Source organism: Protobothrops mucrosquamatus, unplaced genomic scaffold (assembly GCF_001527695.2).
Source record: "Protobothrops mucrosquamatus isolate PMUCROS unplaced genomic scaffold, P.Mucros_1.0 scaffold6433, whole genome shotgun sequence".
NCBI lineage: Eukaryota > Metazoa > Chordata > Lepidosauria > Squamata > Viperidae > Protobothrops > Protobothrops mucrosquamatus.
Genome location: NW_015392257.1, coordinates 8,529 through 29,841, shown reverse-complemented (window position 1 = coordinate 29,841; position 21,313 = coordinate 8,529). Strand labels below are relative to the sequence as shown.

Here is a 21,313-nt window from a genome sequence, read left to right as displayed (position 1 = left end):
GGTCCCCCACCAAACGTTATTTACTTTTAACTCTTTTTCATATGGAGATCCATCAGTTGCTGCCTCAGGTAACATACACTGCAAGCACCATTTCCCAAACCTGGAACTATTAAAATTGGAGCATGAGAAAATGTTAAGCTTCAGTTTGTATATTATTTTAGCATATTTATTATTTTCAGTTAGATGCTTTCATTTGAACACGATCACCGTTCGCTGACTTCAACTGTTCTGTGGTTTCATAGCCAGCTCCTTCAAGGATCATCCCGATGCCCTTTTTTTTCTTGACTTGGTCCTTATTTTGGGGGGGAAATGGGTGGGGAAAGAGGAGATGCCGAGCGCTGCAGGAACTGAAGCTCTTGGCCTCTGGTGCCAGAAAAAGGGGGGGCTGGTCTCTGCTCCTCGCAAACCCCCCTCCCCAGCCAGTGTCTAGAGGGAGAGCCTCATGGGGCCTTCCTCCTGGGAGGCTGGTCTGGAGAGAGGTTGATTCTGCAAATATTTAGCTCCGTGGCAAAGGCTCTGGCTTTCTGGTAGAAGAAGAGGGACATCTCTCGGTCGATAAGGAAATTGTGGTAAATTATGGCCAGTCTGGTGTAAATCTTCAGTTGTGCCTTCTTGTTCCCCAAGTCCATGGCAGCAGCCAGGGCCAGATTATAGTATCCTGCGGCATCAAAAGGATCCTGAAACATCAAGCAATAGAGGGACTGCGGTTACCTTTTTTAAAAAATAAAAATAAAAATGGAAACAGGCTGGTTGGTAAGTCAAAGTCTAGGAAAACAACAAGGGGATTGCCCAGCAGCTGTCCAAATGAAGTCAGAGACGCTGACACGAACTTGCCGTTTTATGTAAATAATTATATTTTACATCTATGAGGCCAACAAAGTAGTCAGGCCAACAGGAGCATCATGAGGTAAACGCCAGAGCACCCAGAAGAAAAAAGGCGGGGAAAAAGGGCAACTCCCCCTCCACACCCACAGCAACCAATCACAGAGCCAGCACTCTCCAACCAATCAACGATAATAACTCCGTGATCTGGCTCACTCTTGGCTCCTCCTCCTAGCGGCTCTGCTTGGCTCTGCTCTGCAACCCGGAAGTTGGGAGCTTTGGACGTCTTTGCCCATTGACACCCGCAGAGGTGACGCAGCCACAACCTCCCTCCGTTATTCTGCAATTTTTTGCTTTAACAAAAAGACGTAGCCTTCCCCCACACACACAAACACACACATCTGCCACTGAGATTTGGCAAAGGGGGCAAAGCTCATTCTGGGTCAACGTTTCAAGAAAGGCCAAGAGCGCCTTTTGGGGTCAGCCTCCTGCCCCCCCCCCCGCCTGCTTCTGCCAGGAAGGGGGCAGACGACGTTGGGGCCTCCAACTGCTTTATTCCCCGCTCTGACCCTTCTTCCCCTGGGTCCCCTCGCCATGCCCCTCGTCTGCCTGCCATGGGGTCACTCCAGCCATCCCAGCCCCTCAGGACTGTCCCCCACTTTCTCCCTTTCCTCCCCTGGCTTCTTCCTGAGTGTAATCTCTGCATGTTGGGGATGTCACAGGAGTGATAACAGGCCGGGCTTCTCTCCTGGCTTCCCAAGCAGGTGGCGGGGAGAGGTGAAGCTTCCTCAGCCTGCAAAGAAGGCAGGAAGGTGCAGAAGAGGTGAGTGTGTGTGTGTGTGAAAGAAAGGTGTGCAAGAACAAGCATCTGTGTAATGAGGACGGCACATTCCCTCATCTAAAATTAGGAGGCTTTTTCTACAAAAACATTTTGCACCTTTGAACTATTTGTAAGAGGCTGTGGACTGAAGGCCGCAACTTGATTGCGCCTCTCTTGTACACAAATTCTTCAAAAGGGGCGAATGCACGGCGGGGGGGGGGGGAGAGAGGACAGAGGCATCAGTCACTGGGGGAAATAGCATTGGAAAAACAACCACAGCCCGAGTTCTCTAAATCAGCAAGGCTTCCTCATCAAATTAAAGGGGAGAGGGACACAGGGAAGCTGCCATTAAGAAGAAGTTATGAATCTTGGGAGATACAGACCAGCCCCTGATGAGCTGCTTCTTGTGGATCTCTGCCTTTCTGGTAAGATGATCCAATTTATTTTGGGCAAAACATGACAAAGGCCACCCTTAGCATAAACTGTTTGAAATCATCCCAGCTTCTCCTTCTGTTCTGGTCTGTTCTCCCGTGTCTCCCTTCCGAAGTAAAGATTCCACAACCAGGTGAAGCAAAAGGGATTTCCTGTCTTCAGGTTCTCATTCCTGTCTTACCTTCAGGTCGTAGAAGGTGATGTCTCCCAGGAGAAGGTACACTTTGACATAATAGAGGGCTTCCTCGTCAAACTCCAGCGGGGAGGGGCAGAGGGAAACGGCTTTGAGGAAGAAATGCTCAGCCAGTTCACACTGACCCAAGTGATGGTGGATGACCGCCAGGCGGTGGTAGGCCACTCGCTCACTTAGCTGGTCTCCTAGCCAAGAAGCAGAGAGAAAACCAGCCATCAAAGAGAGGAAGACGGCAGGCAGCAGACCAGGGATGGTCCTGGTTCACCATGTTTGGGAGTGAACAGCAGACCCAAAATATGCCACCAGGAGAATTTTTCCTTAACGCAGGACTTGGCTCTTTGCTTGTGCTGAGATACCTGCTTCGATAGCGGCAATAAAATCCATTAAAGTTGGCCACTATGTTTGCTTCTACAGAGGATTTCCAAGGATGACAGGAAGCATAATTTCCCAGAATAGTTTGGATTTTGACTCGCCTGCTTGGCAAAATACCAGCTGCCAAACAGTCTTTGAAGCCTCCAAAACTGGCCCTTGAGATGTTGGTCCAGCCTGAGACATGGGGCTGGGCTGGGCTGGGCTATTGGGAGTAGGGGCTGAGGGAAAAACAATCTCAAAAGAATACCGAATGTAAATACTTTAAACAACTCTGGCAAAACCTGTCAGTCCCTGGATTCAGCCCTCCCTTTTCCCCTCTTTTCCACCCTGTGCACCGCAGAAGCATTTGTGGAGACTGCACTGACACAAGGCCAACAATGCGTCTCTTTAGCTACAACCCTGAATCATCCTCACGGGACTGAAGGTGGAATCATGGCAACTGGACTAGTTTTTTCTTAGCTTGAGACGTTTCGCTGCTCATCCAAGCGGCTTCATCAGCCAGAGCAAGTCAGGTGAGCAGAGAGTCATTCAGCCTTCAGACACCTTTGCCTGCACGACGGAGAGTCTTCGTCGACATATTGCAATGTATTTTGGGGAGAAAACCCCTGAGGCTGGTGTGGCAGGCGATGGTACATTTCAGGGATTCTCTGCCTAACTAGCTTGCTCTGACTGATGAAGCTGCTTGGGTGAGCAATAAAACATCGGAAGCTAACAAAAAAAATAGTTGCCACGATTCAACCTTCAGCCTGGATGACCGAGAATCTTCATCGACACCCCCAGGTGACTTTCGGAAATGCACCGGACAGGTTTACCTAAATCGACACTGAGGATTAACGACGTCTGGGCGTATCCGAGGCATTCTTCATACTTCCGTAAGGTCAAGAACAACCCAACCAACTTGTTGAAGAGGCGAAGTTCAGCGCTGCCATTTTTGGCCTTCGTGGCGAGTGGCAGAGCCTTGTCCTAAAGCAAGAGCGGGAGAAGAACACGAAGGGCCGTCTCGCGGAGTGTAACGTCACAGAGGTATCAATCACCCAGCCTTATCTGCCCAATGTCTCAAGGACGACCCGTGAGAAGGTGGGAAGAGTATACCCACCCTGTAGAAGGGCGCTGCCCTTTCCTTGTCCCACTGTCCGTTGAAAAATATGTCTCCTGAGGCTTCGAGCATTTCCATTTCTAAATTGGGGTCCTGGGAACTCAGAGCCGTGTTGTAAGCAACCTAGGAGGAAAGGAGGGTTCTACCAGACGGAGCAACACAAAAGGAACAGTTCCAACAGGAGCACTACACAACCAAAAGCTGCTTCTAATCCACTTTTTTTCCCTTCTTCCAGTGTTCCATAAATAAACCTTATGGAATTAGAACTACTGCTAGCCGCTTCTCCCCGATGTCACATTTTACATTTGAATAAGAACTGGGTCATTTCCTCTTTGCTGGAAATGTAGAAGATCTTCTTGAATCACTCCAAATCCCATCATTTCAGCTAAAAGTGGTGACATCTTGAAGATGCTAAAGGCACCACAGAGAAGACGGTCTAGGCAAGAGCATCTGGAAGAATCCATGGGGGCTGTGATTCAGCACGTGCTAGTGGGACCCGATCTAAAATAAGATTCCCACGTCTAATTGGCTGTCCGGAGAAAAGCACACTTGCATGCAATTTTTCAATTGAAAGGGATAGAATTTAAAGGAGCAATGGACACTTCCAGTGAGAGGAACACTATCTATTACAAATTGTGAAAGGGATACATAGTTAGAAAGTGTATGTTTCTATTCATTAGAAAAGTATTTATAATATTGAGATATATAGAAATAATAGGTAGAAAGAATTAGTTGCAAGCACATTTGCTCCTCCTGAGAAAAGTAAACTTAGTAAATTTCAGAGGGCATCATGGAAGACCCATCTCCTACTTGTACGACAGCTCATTTTAAAAACAACCGAATGACCATCTTTTGATTTCAAAAGATGCTGGCTGAGGAATTCTGGGAGTTGAAGTCCACAAGTCATAAAAGGGCCAAGTTTGAAGACCTCTGTTCTAGGCAGTTATGTCAAATTTATTACACAGGTAGCCCTTGTTTAATAACCACAATTACGACCAGCAACTCAAGTTATTAAGTGGTTGCTAAGTGAAACCATGACCGTGTTTATGGTCTTATTTCAGCTTTCCTTTGCTTTACAGACTTGCAAAGGTCATAAATGCAAGAATTGGTCACAAAGTTACTTTTTCACTGTTGAAACTGTGAGTAGTGACTTAACGAGTCAGTCACTAAACAAGGACTATTTATGTAGCATGTTGAAAGATACGCACTTAATTTAAACCACCCACTTGGTAACATTTGAAAAACACTGAATCACCGAAACACATACTTCTAGATTTGCTGTCACATCTTTTTCCTTTTTCAGTTAAAATAACTGAGGAAACGTTCAGCTTCAGTGACCTCCCCAGATCCTTCCTCTTACCTGGATATAAACGTCAACTAATTCATTCTCCCGCAGTGCGTAGTAGATCTTTCCTGCCTGGAGCCAGGCCTGGGCCTCCTTGTTTTTGGCTTGAAGATCGATGAATATCCCAAGGCTTCTCTTGAGGTAGTCCAGGGCAGAACGGCAGGCCCTGAAGCGGACAGAGAAACACCATCCAGCTGACCTTGCACTGTCATTCTCAAAACCTCTGAGGACCAGCCAACAGATTACTTTGGTACGTTGTGGATCCTTTAGTTTAGATCCTTCTGCCATACACAGGAGACCCGTGAAACCAAAACCACGTTTGAGAAGCTTCCCGTTCAGTTCAGAACTGAAGACGCTTCTTAGATAAGAAGCGAAACGTTGTCAAAGAAAACACTAAGAAAGTCCAGTTGCCTTTTGGAAAAAAGCACCTTTGGGAGTGACTGGGGAGAATTGTGCATTCAGACTTGCAAGATCCCGTTGACGTAGCCTTTACCATAAAGCAGAATTGGCTTATGCAGCCATGTTTCCTATCTGGTCTACCTGGAAGGCTAACATCAATCTTGCAAATCTGAAAGTACAAAACTCCCACTATCACCATTACAGCCTGATAACTTAAGAGAGACTCTGTCCTGAGCCAGTTGCTCTATCTGCTGTGGGACATTCTCCCTCTCATCAGCTGTGGAAACCATTCTGGTTAGAAACGGTTTGTTGGAGACTGTGATCAAACTAGCAACACTTGGGCAGAAATATTACGAGATCTATAGTAACATCATTAACACCAGCCCTGCAAGCTAGAGATCCTCATGCAGAACTGCAGTCAATCAATCTCTCCCTGCTGGTGGAATTTTTTTCTGGCATGGTTCCTGCACCACACAGGGATAAAAGTGGAGCACATAAAGCTCTCAGTATGAGAGAATTTAGAAAAGCTCCACCAGTTGAAATTCTGCTTGTCGTGAAACTCATAAAGTCAGAAGGAAAGTGGCAGGGCAGGGTCCTCCAGGGCTTTCCCTGCAGTATCAGAAGCCAGGTCTTCTTTCTGTGGGTCTCTTAACTCAAAAGACCGGAATGCCTGACCCCCCTTAGAGAGAATGTAGGCATCCTGCAGCAACTGTGAGGAAGGGCTGGACAACAGACAGCTTGTCCAGCAGAACTCATGCCAGGACAGGGTAAACTGGCTCGCGATGATGGAAACTTTAATCCCAGACCTCAGAAGAGGGCCTGTTCTTGGGATAAAACAACTTTTTGTCCGGAGGAACAGAGCCTCTTCTGCCTGCAGAAGGGCACTTTTGTGTCCAGCTCGCTAACGAAGTGGCCGAGTGACAAAAACCTCTTCATCTGAAAGGGAGAAGCATTGCAGCTCTTACCTTTCTGTTCCCAGAGACAGATAGAGCTGGCTGATGGTCTCTAGCACCTGCCCTTCCGTGACCTTGTCAGACATCCTCCTAACCAAGGTGAGCTGATATTCGTTGTAAAGGACACACTGCGCCGGATCTGGGACAACCGTGCTGTAGAAATGACACAGATGCTGGACAGCCTGGAGTTGCCCTAGAAAGGAGGAGCGGTTGACCCATTAATGCGGCAAAGTCTTTCAACAACAAGACACCTTCAGCCCCCACCACTTTTCATCAGCCTGCAGAGCAGCCATTTATGTGTGTCAAGGAAGAAGGCATGAGAAACTCAGTCTCACTCTACACAGAGCCTTGCTCAAAGCATAATCCGAAGAATTTGCAAAGTTTTAGAAGCTTACAAGTCCTTTGGGTATTGAAAGTAAGAATACGAATAATGGGAGGAGGAGGAGGAGGAGGAAGAGGGGGCAGAAGCTGCCACCGTCTCTTCCTGTGTCTTCTGTCCCTTTATAGTTCCAGATCATAGCAGAGGGAGAAGCGGAGGCAGCAAGCAGACGTGCCTTGAAATGTGTGCCTGAGCAGACAAAAGAAACCTGAACAACACCCTCAAACCATAAGATATCCAGCTTAGCTCCTCCGAGCAGTGGTTCTTCACCGTGGTAGCTGGGAAAAAGCTGCACATTATTTATCCTAATTGTGAACCAGGGAAATGAATTTACCTTCCACATCCTCACGTTCCATCGCGACCAGAAAGGCCCACTCATAGCAACTCCGCCCCTTCTCCTTCTGAACCCCACGGGCATAGTGGTGCCCCAGCCGGAGGAGGATGGCCACGAAGTTCCCCCCACATTCTCCACTGGAGAGTTGGGAGAAGAGCTGGATGGCTTTGATCAAGAAACATTCCCCCAGGCCTTGGGCAGACGAGTGCAGGCACAAGATGCCCAGGTTGGCCAAAGCCACCGCCTCATTAGCCACGATTCCCATCTCTCTGGAAATGCTCAGAGCTTTGAAGTAGCTCTCCGCGGCTCGCCTGGGCTGGTTCCGCCGTCTCAGACTAATGGCCGCCATGTTATGGATGACACCCAACTGCTGGCGGGTGCTCCAGGGGGACTCTGTGACCGCGTTTAAAATGTGCAGAGCCGTGTCGTTCTGCTGAAGGAGGATGTAGAGCCAGCTCAGGAAAATGAAGTGGTCAACAGTGTCTTCCACCTGTGCACTCGTATTCAGCTCTAGAACCTCCTCCATGTAACCGATGGCTTTTTCGTACTGCTTGTATCGGCTATGCAGCTGAGAAAGTTCATAGTAAATGATGCTGCACAGTTTCTGGCTGCCCCTGCTCCCTTCCAGCTTGCTAAGCAGTTCTCTGAGGTAAAAGGCCATGAGGGAAGGGTGCGTTTGTCCCCCAGGTGTGGGACTGTGGACTGCGGAGGCGTTCCTTAACACCAAATCGATGCTCCTGAACAGCTCCTGCAGAGAACAGGAGCTGTGGGAAGTCACCACCTTGGCGCAGCTGAGCGCAAGACGGGGCAGGCACTTCTTGCTGTAGAGTTGGCCAAGTTTCAAGTAGCAGTCCACGGACCCCCTGCTGTTGGGCAACCCCTGGCCCATATTCAGCAGCTGCTGCAGCCTTTCCAGGAAGGGGGCCGGTTCCTGCCCTTGCTTGAAGCTCAGGCAATGCTTTGCCAGCAGGAAGCAGGCTCTGGCCTCGGCGTTTCTGCTCTGGCTGAGCACGGCCCTTTTCAAGGCATATTTCAAGATCTCCAGTGACATCTCTGCACCGTCTGTGTCGCTGGCCATGCCCATCAGCAAAGAGGCAGCTTTGTCAAGGAAGCAAGCACTTTTTTCCACGTTCTTCTGTTTCAGGTAAATGCCTGTTAGATGGATGTAGAGAGTAGCTACCAAGTGGAGGTCACGGAAATCCCCCCGTAGGGTTGCCAGAGCTTCTTCAAAATACACCCGAGCCTGAGACAGCTTGAACTTCCGGAGACTCATTCTCCCCAGCAGGTAGCACAGCCGCGTCACGGCCCAGGGCAGGTCGGCTTGTCTGGCCACTGCCCGGGCTCGAGCCAAGAAATCCATCAGCTCTTGCTCAGTGGCATCACCACGGAAGGACATCTTGAGAAAGGACAACGGAGGGTCGTAGAGGCCCCCAAAGCCATCTTTGTAGCCTTCCCGATTCAAAAATGACAATAACGAATCAGGAATTTCTGGCCCCAAAGTACCATCCTGGCACACGGAGAAACGTGGCTTCTGCAAAAGGGGAGGTTCCTCCCGCGTGTCGGAAGTGGGGAGCTGCTGCTTCTTGTCCTCAGTCGGTTGAAAGTCCTTCATCTTCATTAGTGATTGCACCGCTCTGCATGGAATTGGACTCTCCTTTTCATTAAAGAAGAAGGAAGGTGGCATTTCTGAAAGACAAAAAAAGAAGAACTCCCAGGGTTTGTTGTAGGTTGGATTGCTCCTTGACAAGTTTCCCTCTGTTGCTTCTTGTCTTTCCCTCAGGCCCTTTGGAGAGTAGGTTGAACCCCCTCACTCTTCTCTGTGGCAGCCCCTCAAACATCAGAAGACTGCTATCATGTCACCCCCACTCCTTTTCATTAGACTACATATAAAACATAACTTCATTAGGTATCTTCATTAAAGGTACCACGTAAAGCTTCCATCATGCATCATGTCAGCCCAATGTTTCCTCCTCCACCTTGTTTTACACTTAAAAAAAGGGAAATGTTCCCTCCCTGTTGAATATTTACAGCTTTTACCTTGTTCACGAGGTTTTTGAAGGCCAGCGTCATTCTCTGCATCTATGAGATGAGACAAACGAGAGCATTGTTCAGGCCATGTTTGGCTCATTGACTGTCTACTGTGGGAGGCCTAATACTGCAGTGAGACTCAAACTCCCCTCCTGGTACATCACAGGGGACTCTGCAACAACCTGGGGACAGTACGTGGCAGTAAGCAGACCTTCCAATTTTTCTTAAGTGCAGAAAAGTTGAGAAATGACCTATTAAATCCTTTGAAATTGAGGAAAATCATATTCCGGCTATATTCATTCTCATTTAAGTTTCACTCTGCTGAAGTATTCAAACGATTGAATCTTTAAATTCACGCTCATTCAGTTCCTTGAGCTGGAGGCTAATGAAATGTAAACGATATATAACTTGGTAGTCCATACAGCCACTTGTATTTTTCTTTTTATCAAAATGTCAAGTCCAAGAGGCGCCCAGAAGCCTTGCACCTACTTTCCGCACAGGAACAGCTCACCAATTCGATAGATGCTGCAAATATTCTCCTGGGAGGTTTGTGTCAAGAGCCTGGTCAGGTTATCCAGAAGGGATTCTTCTTTCGTGAAAGAGTCATCGTCCTCCTCAAAGAAATCCATGTATGGAAGTCTGAGAAAGGGAAAAATATGGCAACTTTAGGACATGTATGGCTTTCCAGGCAGGTCCTCCTTACCAAAAAAAATGAGGAGGAGCAAGGAAGCAGTGTGAAAAGTAGGGAAAAAATGGGAGATGGGAAGTTAAAACTGTTGGCGACATTATCCTTAAGAAAAGTCTGCTGATCAATCCCAAGGCTGTTGTCCTGTGGGCTCTCATCAAGGTCCCATTGGCCATCTTCCTTGGTGCAGAGAAAGGGACACAGATGGTGGCCAACAGATTTGCTTCATTATCACCAACCCAGGTCAGAAACAACCTTTTCTGCCTCACTTGACGTGATACATGATAAGTGTCATTGGCTTGAAGGGTGCTTACTCTGCAGTGATGGCCACAAAGCCGTTGGGCTCCACACAGCTGCTCTGCACAAAGCCAACCTGGCCTGTAGAGAGTTGCCTTCCCACAAACCAAGGCATGCATTTCATGAAATAGCCCATGATTTCAATTGTGTCTCCTTTTTGGAAACTGATCTCGTCCGGCACAACGCTTTCATGGCTGACGACTGCGGCAGATAATCCTGTGGCTGGACGATACAGAATTAGGAAGATATCAAACAAGTCCATAACATGTCGGAGATGTTAATTTTAATGCTACAAGTTTCACAGGGAGTAACATTAGAAATAGGAGGTCATTAAACCCATCCAGCTTAAACATGGAGCGTATTTCTTAGTGTATAACAACAACCCTTGCAATAACCAGAAAAAAAGACCAGATAGAAATAATAAGCTTTGAACATTCCTCATATAGGATCCTGATGATCAGGGCAGAGGAGGCAAAGGCAACTGGGGATCCCATCACAGTGCCGTGCCTATTGGGGCAAGATGGAGGTCAAATGTTATGGTGAAGAGACCTCTTCCAGATGCAGAAGCAGAAATTAAAAGTCCGATTTTAATTATTGCTCCTTACCTGCTTGATCTGTGACTGGAAGTGCAGTTATGCAGGCAAACCCGTCAGAGGCTGCATTTGCTTTCAGAAACCATCTACAAATTCAAGAAAATAATATTCAACCAACCATAAATGGCATCACTGCAATGCGTTGAAGACAAGCTCAGTCTCCAGAGCTCTCGTTCAGACAGAGAGAAGCTCCGCAAGGGAACTCGGGTACCTACTGGTGGAAAGGCACCGAGGGCTCCAAGACATCTGTGGTGCGGCCGTTCCGGACTTGCTCTGGAGCTGCCGATTCCACCTGGCAAATGGCACTTCCATCGGCTATATCAACGTTCTCAGGACAAAACCCCAAATAGGCACCTGAAGGGGAGAAAACACCACATGAAACAGGGGGGAAAGTTTGAAGTTGTGGCTGCGGTTGTCATTCATCAAAGAGTAACATTATGCCTTGCGTACTACTTGTGGGAGAGTGGAGGAGAGAGACCTCATGATTGAAGTAGCTCTTTTTCCCCCAGGTGGAGCAGATGGGCTGAGAGAATAACCTTGGGAGACAGGAGGAAAAGCTACAGCCAGGACAGCAGTTAGACAAGGGATATCTCAGCCCCTCAAGCTAGTCCAGAGAGGAAACCAAAATCATGAGCAATAACACTCCCTTTAATGTAAAGTTAGAGTAACAGGGTCTTGCAAGTCTGAAAGTGCTTCCCCCCTCCCCTGCCTAGGGTGGGTCCCTTCTGAGACCTCACTTCCTGCTATCCCTCCACCTGGTACCAGCCAGTCCTTAGGCCGATTGTTGCGCTTGTATTTGAGGAATCGGGCCAGTCCTCCCCAAGGAAGGGCTTGGGAGCTGACTGGGAACAAATTCCGAGCCAGAATTCCTGATTTCTCAGCCGCCTTGGAGGTCTACTGTGGCTTGGACTGCAACAAGGACCTTGCTCAGCCACTAGTCTCTCCTTGTTTCTATGGGAGCCCAGCAGCTATTTTAGTGGCAGGAATGAAAGCTTTTTCCTTTTCCTGTTTGCAGCTTCCCTCTGGTGATGGAGAGATGAAGCAAAGTGCTGACAAAAGGGGGGGGAACAGCTCCCCATTTAATTTTTTTATGGGCAAAGATTTTGAATTCTCAGGAGGGATTTTTCATCAGTTCTTTAGCCAGAAAGACTGGCCTCAACTGCAAGATGGAAGTCAAAGAAGACCGGAGAGTATCTTGTATAACTAAATCCTTATTCTTCATGGTGGAATCGGGGGGGGGGGGNGTCAGCGATGGAATCAGCTGACTATGCCGAGGCGCTGGCATCCACAGCCACTCGGTCTTGGAAGGGTTGAGTCTGAGTCTGTTCCTCCCCATCCAGACCCTTACGGCCTCCAGGCAACGGGCCATCACGTCAAGGGCATCGTTGGGGTGGCCTGGGGTGGAAATGTACAGCTGCGTGTCATCAGCGTACTGATGGAAGTACTGATGAAGCTGTCCTTGGACGGGGAAGGAATAAGCAGGAAGGACTTTCACAACCCTAGAAGTTCTGTCAATCGTTTCTCTCGGCTCAGAGGTTGAGAAAAGTAGAAAGGGAGAAGAGGGGCAGTCGGTGCAGCAGAGTCAAACAAATCTACCCGAAACCACGGTTAGATCTCGGACTCAGGGAGGTGGATCCAGTCTGAATAGTTCTGGCCTCTACCCCTGAAAACCCCCGGTGTGAAATTGACTGAGGCACTATCAGACACAACATTTAAAACTGGATCTTTAAATTTGCATTTCTTAAACCACATCTTCATATTCACAGGACCAACAAGCAGCAAAACACCAAACGTTCTTGTGTGTGGCTTTACCAAGAGAATAGTAAGTTATAAACTTCCAGATTTCCTCCAAGGTCCAAAACGTGATGGCAATGAGGTGGTCTTCACTGCGGATGGACAGCAACCTGGCCGACAACTCCTGAGGAAGGCAAAGAGGAACCGGGCATTTCTTCTGGGAACAAAACTAGTAAATCTTTGAGTTTAAGTGCAAGAAAGTCATCGTGGCAGCCTGGTTCTGTATTACACCTTTGCTCCCTTCTTGAAAAACGGCACAGATATGGCTGGCCAAAAACGGAAATAGACTTTTGCAGCTAATTTCTGTCTTTCACCGGCCCGGTTACATCTGCTCTTAAAAGTGTTTAAGTTTGGTAATCATTATTCCATTATGCTGTATGTTTAAAAAAATCTATTTTCTGAATGGGTTAAGACAATTGCATAGGTAGAAATGGACACTGACCTCCATATAAAGCGCTCTGTAGAATCTTGTGAGACAAAAGCACCTCTAAATCTCTTTAGGAGAGAGAGAGGAGAGGGGATGGGGGACCAAGAAGAAAGAGGGGCTCACAGGTCAGGAGGTCCACAACCACTGATCTCACTGTGGCTTCTACTAGCCAAAGGTTCCAGGATCCCAAATTTGGGAAGAGCCCTCGGCTCCTTCCCACGTCGATCTTTCCAAGCACACAAAGGGGAACCGCAGAGGAGCCTCAACCGCCTCCCTCCCTGCAGCTGCCAAACATTCAGGAGAACTTCTGACTTGTGGGAAAAGAGGCCACGGAGGCACCGCCTGTCAGGAGGAGGAAAGCCGTGGCGCAGATGTCCCGTCTCCTCTCCACACCACCCTGGAAATAGGAAGGGAGGAGCCACTGGGTTCATAAGGCGAAGGCTGTCTTTCATCCCACTTTTACAAACTTACACTAAAGACCGCCACGGCCCCTTGGCTGTCGTTCTCCAGGAGACGGAGTCTTCCCTGCAGATACTCCTGCAGCTGAGGATCAGGAAGGCCCGTCCGTCGTCTGATCAGGGTTATCCTCAGGAAGAGAGCTGAAAATGTCAGGTTTACGGGTGATGGAAACGTTCCCCAAGAACAGCCGTTCAGTTTTCCTTTCGCCCTCTCCCTGCTGAGGGCAGTGGCGCTTCCCGGTCTGTTGAGGGCAAAACCCCACCTCCGTTTCTTTTCTTTGGGGCAGCTATGGGGCTCAGGTGTGAGCAAGGGAATTTCACTTTGTGTTGCAAAAAGTCAGAAAACAGGTAAGTGAAATAACCACTACATTTCCTGAAATGAGTAATAAAATCTCCCCTGCAAACCTCTCCAGAAAAGGAGACCAGCAGGAGGGTCCCTTGGTGTAGAGAGAGATGGAAAAAAGCCCCCAGCCGGGCAATGGCCAGATCAGAGGGTCCTGAGCCCTGGCCAAGAAACCCACTTTGGGAAGCATCTCAGACCAGCCCTTCCCCAGTGCCCACGAAGAGACGGGGAGGGAGGGGAAGCACTTTCAAACCCGCCCAGAGCTCTTCCAGTAGATGTAGACCTGACCCTCCATGGCATTGCTCTCCTCATCTGATGGACCTGGCCTGGCTGAGGCCTGGTCTGGTCTGCCCAGCAGAGCCCCAGGTTGCCAGCAAGAGAATAAAGACCTTCCCCCAAGCTCTGAATACTCCCCCCCATGGACTGCTTGACCCCCTTCTCCCAGCACTGAAACTGCACATCAGAGCTTAACTTTTCCGCCCTTTGAGGAACTTAATCTCCATTGCAGACTTTATTATCTTCGGCGTATTTAATTAAATACTCTCCTTTTGCTATAAAAAAATTTTTATAGCCTTGAGTGCTTCCAGGGTAGGAAGACAGGGAACCAACCCAAAAATAAAAGATAAACATTATAAACATTTAAATACCATTCCCGTTCCTTATGATAAAAGTATTTATCCATATTTATTTTTGCCTGATTTTATGTATTACTTTAGCTGATACCCATCTCTCTTTGCTACAAGCCATGGGGTGGTAGGAATTGTGCCCTGCAGCAGGTTTTAATTTGCTGAATCACAAAAGCTTTGGCATCTCAAATTAGCAAAACGGTTATGCAGTGTCAGAAAATGAGATCACAAACTTTCACTCTGGCCAACCAGAGATTATATGGGGGGGGGGGGGGGGATCCCNAAGGAGATCCGGAATCATCCGGATCTCGGGGGGTAGTTCGTTCCAGAGGGTGGGGGCACCCACAGAGAAGGCCCTCCCCCTGGGGGTCGCCAGCCTACATTGCTTGGCCGACGGCACCCTGAGGAGGCCCGCTCTGTGGGAGCGTACCGGTCTATGGGAGGGAATCTGTGGCAGAAGGCGGTCTCGGAGGTAGCCAGGAGGGTCCTGAGCCCCGGCCAAGAAACCCACTTTGGGAAGCCTTTCAGACCAGCCCTTCCCCAGTGCCCACGAAGAGAAGGGGAGGGAGGGGAAGCACTTTGAAACCCGCCCAGAACTCTTCCAGTAGATGTAGTCCTGACCCTCCATGGCATTGCTCTCCTCATCTGATGGACCTGGCCTGGCTGAGGCCTGGTCTGGTCTGCCCAGCAGAGCCCCAGGTTGCCAGCAAGAGGAATAAAGACCTTCCCCCAAGCTCTGAATACTCCCCCTCCCCGTGGACTGCTTGACCCCCTTCTCCCAGCACTGAAAAGTCAGAGCTTCACTTTTCCGTCCTTTGAGGAACTTAATCTCCATTGCAGACTTTATTCTCTTCGGCGTATTTAATTAAATACTCTCCTTTTGCTATAAATTTTTTTTATAGCCTTGAGTGCTTCCAGGGTAGGAAGACAGGGAATCAACCCAAAAATAAAAGCTAAACATTATAAACATTTAAATACCATTCCCGTTCCTTATGATAAAAGTATTTATCCATATTTATTTTTGCCTGATTTTATGTATTACTTTAGCTGATACCCATCTCTCTTTGCTACAAGCCATGGGGTGGTAGGAATTGTGCCCTACAGCAGGTTTTAATTTGCTGAATCACAAAAGCTTTGGCATCTCAAATTAGCAAAACGGTTATGCAGTGTCAGAAAATGAGATCACAAACTTTCACTCTGGCCAACCAGAGATTATATGGGGGGGGGAGGATCCCTAAAGCCCAGAGAAGAAACCCATTCAAAAGGGGAAGCTGGAAAGATTGGGGGGGTGGGGGGGTTGTCTGTCTGTCTGTCTGTGTGTGTGTGTATGTATATGTGTGTGTTACCTTTCTGCGGCTGCTGCAACGTAGCTCCCTCTTTCCCCGCTGGAGATGGCAGGACTTTTGAGTGGGCGGGTGGACACATCTGGCCGGGGTCCGGCTGTCCCAGGAGCTCAGGCTCTTCGCAGCTTGGTGCCTGCCCTGCTCCAGGGTCAAGGAGAGCACCAAGGGGAGGCTTTTCCTGATGAACAACGACGACGTCGGACATGGTGGCCTCAGGGCTCCCGTCGGCTGCTTCTGCTGCTGCTCCTCCTGAGGACTCCATGTTTTCTAGCTGCGGCCTGGGCAGCAGAAACACCTGGTCGCACAAGGCCTGCATAGTGATAAACCATCTTAGGTTAAAAGGTCGCCTTTGCTAGGAGCCACGCGCTGGGTGGACTTTGACAAGGCGTTTCTTCATAGCCCCCTTTTTCACCCTCAGCTGCACAATAAGACTGTCCGGCTGCATGAACGCAACTAGGGTCACGCCTGGGAAGTCTCTGGAGCAGCTGAAACCACCGTTCATCCATTTAATAGGAAAGCGAGTCCACCTTCTTTATTCCCGTTTAGCAGTTAGCCGTCCTGCATAATTCCCACGGACAGGTCTCTATTTCTGACAGATCTGAAGAAAGGAACACACCTGGACACGGAGACCCCCCTGAATCTTGAGAAACGTGTCTGTGCCGAGGCTGCCTCTTTATTTCTTTGATTTCTAAAAAGATGGGAGACCTGCCTGGCCTCAGAAGACTCTCCCCGAGCAACGGAACATCTGCAGCCATGACGATGGAAGTTGGAAGGAAGGGGACCTCCTCAGCTGCACTCGGCATGGGCCAAGATTCCTCCCTGCCTGTTGGCTGCCGTGGGAGGGGTGCTTGCTGGGGAGGGTTGACAGATGGAGAGGGGCAGTTTCGTGCTTCCCAGACGCCCGCAACTATCCTAGGGGACGCTCCCTCGGCCCTTTCCCTTCTCGTACATCTTAAGGGCCCCCGGGAGAAAAGGGCAGGGAAGGTGGCAGGGTGCAAATCTCAGAGGTTCCAAGGCCCCTCCCCTCCTTGCAAGAAAGCCCCGCCCTCCTTAGCCACTCAGACTGAGGATGCCTTTGGGGAAGGGTTATTGGTGCCACTGCAGTGCCCCTTTCCACCAGTGGCCCTGGGCCCACCCTGGTGTCCGAGAGCGGGCAGCTGCGTCGGCAGCCTTTCTGACATTCCTGCCAAACGCTGATCCCCTCTCCTTGCTCAGGATCGCCCCTAAAGTCTTGCTCATCGTCCAGGTCGTGAAAAAAAAACAGTAACACCCAAAGAGCCAACTTAGCAGGCGCCTACCTCCTTCAGTCTTGCTTGCTCCAATTTTCGCTCTGCCACTCCAAAAGTGCTGATTGTTCCCTTCCTGTTCAAGCTCCCAGCTCGTCCCCCACCCAGTTCTCTCTCTCTCTCTCTCTCACACACACACACACACACACACACACACTTCTTTTCCTGTTGGCTGTGGGCTAATCGGGCCCTTTCTGCAAACACAGCATGTTGACCTTTAACAGGCTCTGTTAATCTTCACAGCCTCTTCCTGAAGGTAGGTCTTGCTCAGAAACAGCCTATCCGACCTCCTGGGCCCCAGTGAATTTATGGACCTCTTTTCCCCCAAGAATTCCAGGAGCCGAAATATCCCTGCTTCTTCCCAGCCGCCGTGGTCAGCCCTGCCACTCTGGCCTCCTGGAAACGGCTGCCGGCCAGGAAGCCCTTCCGAGACCAGGCGTGGAAGGGGGGGGGCTTTCGGACCCAGGGGCCTTCAGAGCCCCCAACAGCGCACAGAGGTGCAACTTCTGAGTTGGTTGCAAATTAACTCCCAACGGTTTGAGGACACACGTTGCGATGCTTCAGGCTTGCACAAATTGAACAGACTGAGAGTGACCACACATTGAGGTTGACCTCAACACCCACTCAGAGGCCCCACTCAGGCCCTTTGGCCCCATTTTCTGGATCAAGGACTCTGTAGAGTCTCTGTTTCACCTTCACGGGGCCAGTCCAGGCAACGGTGCTGAGACTCACTGGAGCGTTTGGAAAGCAGCCCAGCCCCCTTTTCTCACCTGTCCAGGCTTGGAGCACAGAAATGATCTTCTCTCCTTCACACACACCTGGAGTTCCTCTCAATGGCTCATGAATTACGGAGCCTGGAGTGGACTGCCCTAAAGATGGGCTGCTTCTGCATCCAGACTGCTGCCTTGGGTGCTCAATTCCTCAGGGTGGGGGTCTCTCACTTCCCTAAAATGCCACCACAGAAACATCTGTGAAAGGGCCAAAGACGCTCACAAGAAGGGAGAGTTAACAGAGGCTCCACCAGTGGCTAATTCTGCAGGAAGCTTTTCACTTTCCTTTCTCATACTATAACCGCCATTGCCGTGACGTCTTCAGCCTGTCCTTTGGAAGCTCAAGGGGCATCTTCACTCATTTTATCCCATAAAAGCTCAAGGGAATGGAAGGGGAGCTGGACAGCAGCCCCAAAGCACCCAAGAGCCCCCACCCCACCCCGCCCCCCAAGTCATCTGAGTTCTGGAACTGGTGGAGCAAATAATTTGTCTCAGGAATGCCGGCAAATTCACAACCCATCTAGCTTCACCTCACTTCTTATCTCCTGCTTCACCACTTAGCCATCCACGAGGGGGGCTTGGAGCATGCAGGAGACGCCACCTGCATCTGGGGGGATTTTGGGGGGGCTTCCTTTCCCTGCCAAGGGCCAAGCAGAGGTGCTGCTGGACGGGGGTAGGGGAGGACCTGATGTTACACTCCTCCCTGGGCCTGGGCCAGATGACCCCTAGCCAGATGGCCAGAGGCCATATCTGCATTGGCCCCCAAAGCCTAGCGTCTCCCCAAGGCCTGCACAGGAAGGGAGGGGCCAGGAGCAGAGCCCCCCTGCTATGAATGCAGGGTCCTGGGGGTGCAGCTGAAGGCCCTCAAGGACACCTGGCTTCACAGGGCCCCTAGAAGAACTGGGAGCACCTATTTAATATGGGAATTGTTTCTAAGTTATTCCCGAGATGTTCCTTTGGTGCACCACCCTAGAGTCGATCTGACGAGATCAAATATCAGGATTGACCAATAAAAAGTGACCGAAGTGTCCATATGAGCGAAAGCAGATTCTATTCATGCCACAGAGGGCCAACACATGTCGCAGTCAGTTACTGTCCTGGCAGGGCTGGCAGAGAAGGATTGAGACCTCCCCCCCCTCCTCTCCTCTTTGCTGGAATCCTTTTGCAGGCCTGGGCTCTCCCTTCCTTCTCAGCCAAGGAAAGGGGAGGCTCAACCATCAGGAAGGGATTCTCCTTGCTGAAAAAATTCCCTATGAGGATCACCAAGCCTGTCAGAATCTAAACGGACTCTCTTCCTTCTGACAGCAAGTGTGACAGACAGTTGTGGAACTGTGGGCAGAATTGATGCCTTCATTTTGATTGGAATTCAGCCCTTGGTCACTCAGGTAGATAATCTACACTGGGAAGCGGAGGATAAACACGCTGGTTCTGCCGGATCCCTTATCAAGGACAGAACCACAGGATCCCAATCTTAAGCACTTCTGGAGTAGAAATGTGGAATAACAATATTTTAAATAGACTTTTTCGTTAGAGCATTTGATGGTGCACAACGTTCTCTTTCCAGATGCCCAGATTTGGACTTCCTTGGTTTTGCTGCACATCAAAACACAAAAACACGATCCCTCCCCTTCCAAATTCCTTTTCGGTGGATCTGCTGTTTTGAGTTTCTCTGAAAGGAAGCTGTGGACACAACCAGCGCTGGGATGGTGGGACTCCAGCGCTTCCTTTCATTGTTTCCTTTAGGACCGGCCCGTTTCCTGCTTCATTGCCCTGCCCGCTTGGCTGGATTCTCTGCAGAGTTTCTGCACCATCTGCGGAGGAACATCCACACGGGGCAGGGGCTGGGCCGGGGTTGGAGCGGAGAGCTGGACATGGGCAGCCACGGGGATTGCGGCTCTCCTCACACTGAAAGCGCGTCACGGAGTGCCTTGCTCTACGTTTAAGAAGAGCAGCTCTTGAAGAGCATTTAAGTCGCACCTCTGCACAAACTCTGGCAGTGGGGAGGTTTGGGACAGTGTCCTCTACAGCTCTGAATTCCTGTTCAGAAATGGAGATTGTGAATTACTTTGCTGAAAAGAAGGTGCCCCTCGACTCTCACTAGCAAGCCAGGGAATACTGGGCAGGAAGCAGGTCTGTGTGAAGCGGATCCTGGCTACTCCAAAAGGACTCGGAGTCTCCTTGTTGACCCTCATCAAGTGGAGGGAGGGAAGGGTCAGTTATGGACCAAGTCCACCGCTCTGTTAACAGCTTACATAATGGAAATGGGGGATGAGGAAATAAAAGAGGACACTCTACTGTGGGGTTCAGCTCATCCTCCACAAGACAGGGACAAAATTTAACATGGTTTTGAGTGAGCGAGAGAAGCAGGCTGAGAAGAACAAGCTGAAATTTACCAGAGACGAATGCAAAGTTCTTGACTTGGGAGGCAGGTTTTGCAATCCTCAGACTTGATCACAGCAGCGATGGGTGCCCAGCACTGTCTGGAGGCCTGAAGGGCCTGGCTAGGGACTGACCATCTTAGACAAATCTATCTATGTGGTGGCTAAGAGCCAATGTCGGTTTGATAGCTTATAAGCATTGTGATCAACCAGGGTTATGGGTCCAGGCCAATTCAATTAGTAGGCCCAGTTTTGCTTTTGGTAAAAAGCTACGAGTATAAGTAGTCATAAAGTACTAGCTTGTTGCATACATTTAACTGTATATCCTTGCATTTGCATTCAAAGCAGCATTTTTATCTCTCTCATTCAGAAGTAAGAAGCTTCTTGTGTAATTTTATAAACTGTCTTTCTGACAGTTCATAAATCTTTCCAGCCTTACAGAAGATAGCAAGCAAAATGTACTTTTTTCTCCTAGTAAAAGTTTGGGGGAATGTCAACCGTCAACAAACAAATGAACAAGGCCCAAAGATCAGAAACTCACAACAGCAACACCTGAAGGGCAACAGGTAGCTGGCTCTACTGGCATTGCCACAATTAACTCAGGATTAAAATGCAGGTCCACACTGAGCAAATGATGGCTTACTGGTTGGATAGCTGCATTTTTTATCCCTGTTCTTCACTACTACACTATTATTTGAATCAGAAAAGCAGGTGACATAATTTAATTTCATCACCAGGTGTAAAGCTTTTGCCTCCAAAATGTTAGAAAGTGTAACTGAAATATTTCTTCAGTTCCCCACTGTCAACCAATGTCAGCTTTTCATACCTCTACAGAAAGCTGCTAAGAAGTAAAAATGATTTCAAAAAAAGGGGGGGGAACCTTTAACTACTACGTTGTAGTAGCCACAATTTTAAAAACAAGACTTCCAGTCAGGAAAATATTAACTCAACCACGTCTCAGAAACAGTCCCTGAAAAATTGCCAGAGCCTCTTACCTCTTTTTGTGGACTCTTGGGGCTACTTGTAGTCATACCACCAGACCCCAGAAACGAACCAAAAACCTGGTGAGAAGGAAGGATAATGAGGTGCAGAGCTGAGGGGGGGGAAAAGCAAAGCAATTTAGCAGCAGGAAAACAGCAG

The 21,313-nt window shown here is 49.2% G+C and overlaps 1 protein-coding gene across 1 annotated transcript; it reads right to left on the bottom strand.

Moving 5' to 3' along the window:
• Positions 1–430: 430 nt before the first annotated feature.
• SH3TC1 (SH3 domain and tetratricopeptide repeats 1) lies at positions 431–16,055 on the bottom strand. Its single transcript, XM_029286966.1, has 15 exons — positions 15,743–16,055; positions 13,441–13,568; positions 12,522–12,666; positions 10,964–11,102; positions 10,761–10,834; positions 10,173–10,371; positions 9,685–9,812; positions 9,183–9,218; positions 7,146–8,831; positions 6,445–6,625; positions 5,096–5,246; positions 3,736–3,858; positions 3,452–3,602; positions 2,256–2,452; positions 431–677 (listed from the first exon to the last, which is right to left on the bottom strand). Exons 1-15 carry the CDS (start codon positions 16,053–16,055, stop codon positions 441–443), a joined length of 3,888 nt encoding a protein of 1,295 aa, XP_029142799.1. The 3' UTR covers positions 431–440.
• Between the last annotated feature and the right edge of the window lie 5,258 nt (positions 16,056–21,313).

Bases quoted from the DNA above. Each gene is read 5' to 3' on its own strand.
- SH3TC1 (XM_029286966.1), bottom strand. From the start codon at position 16,055: ATGCAGGCCTTGTGCGACCAGGTGTTTCTGCTGCCCAGGCCGCAGCTA. The intron at 10,835-10,963 runs GTAGGTACCCGA...TTGAATTTGTAG, and splicing joins CCCTCGGTGCCTTTCCACCA to ATGGTTTCTGAAAGCAAATG. The intron at 8,832-9,182 runs GTAAAAGCTGTA...TTTGTCTTTCAG, and splicing joins TCAAAAACCTCGTGAACAAG to AAATGCCACCTTCCTTCTTC.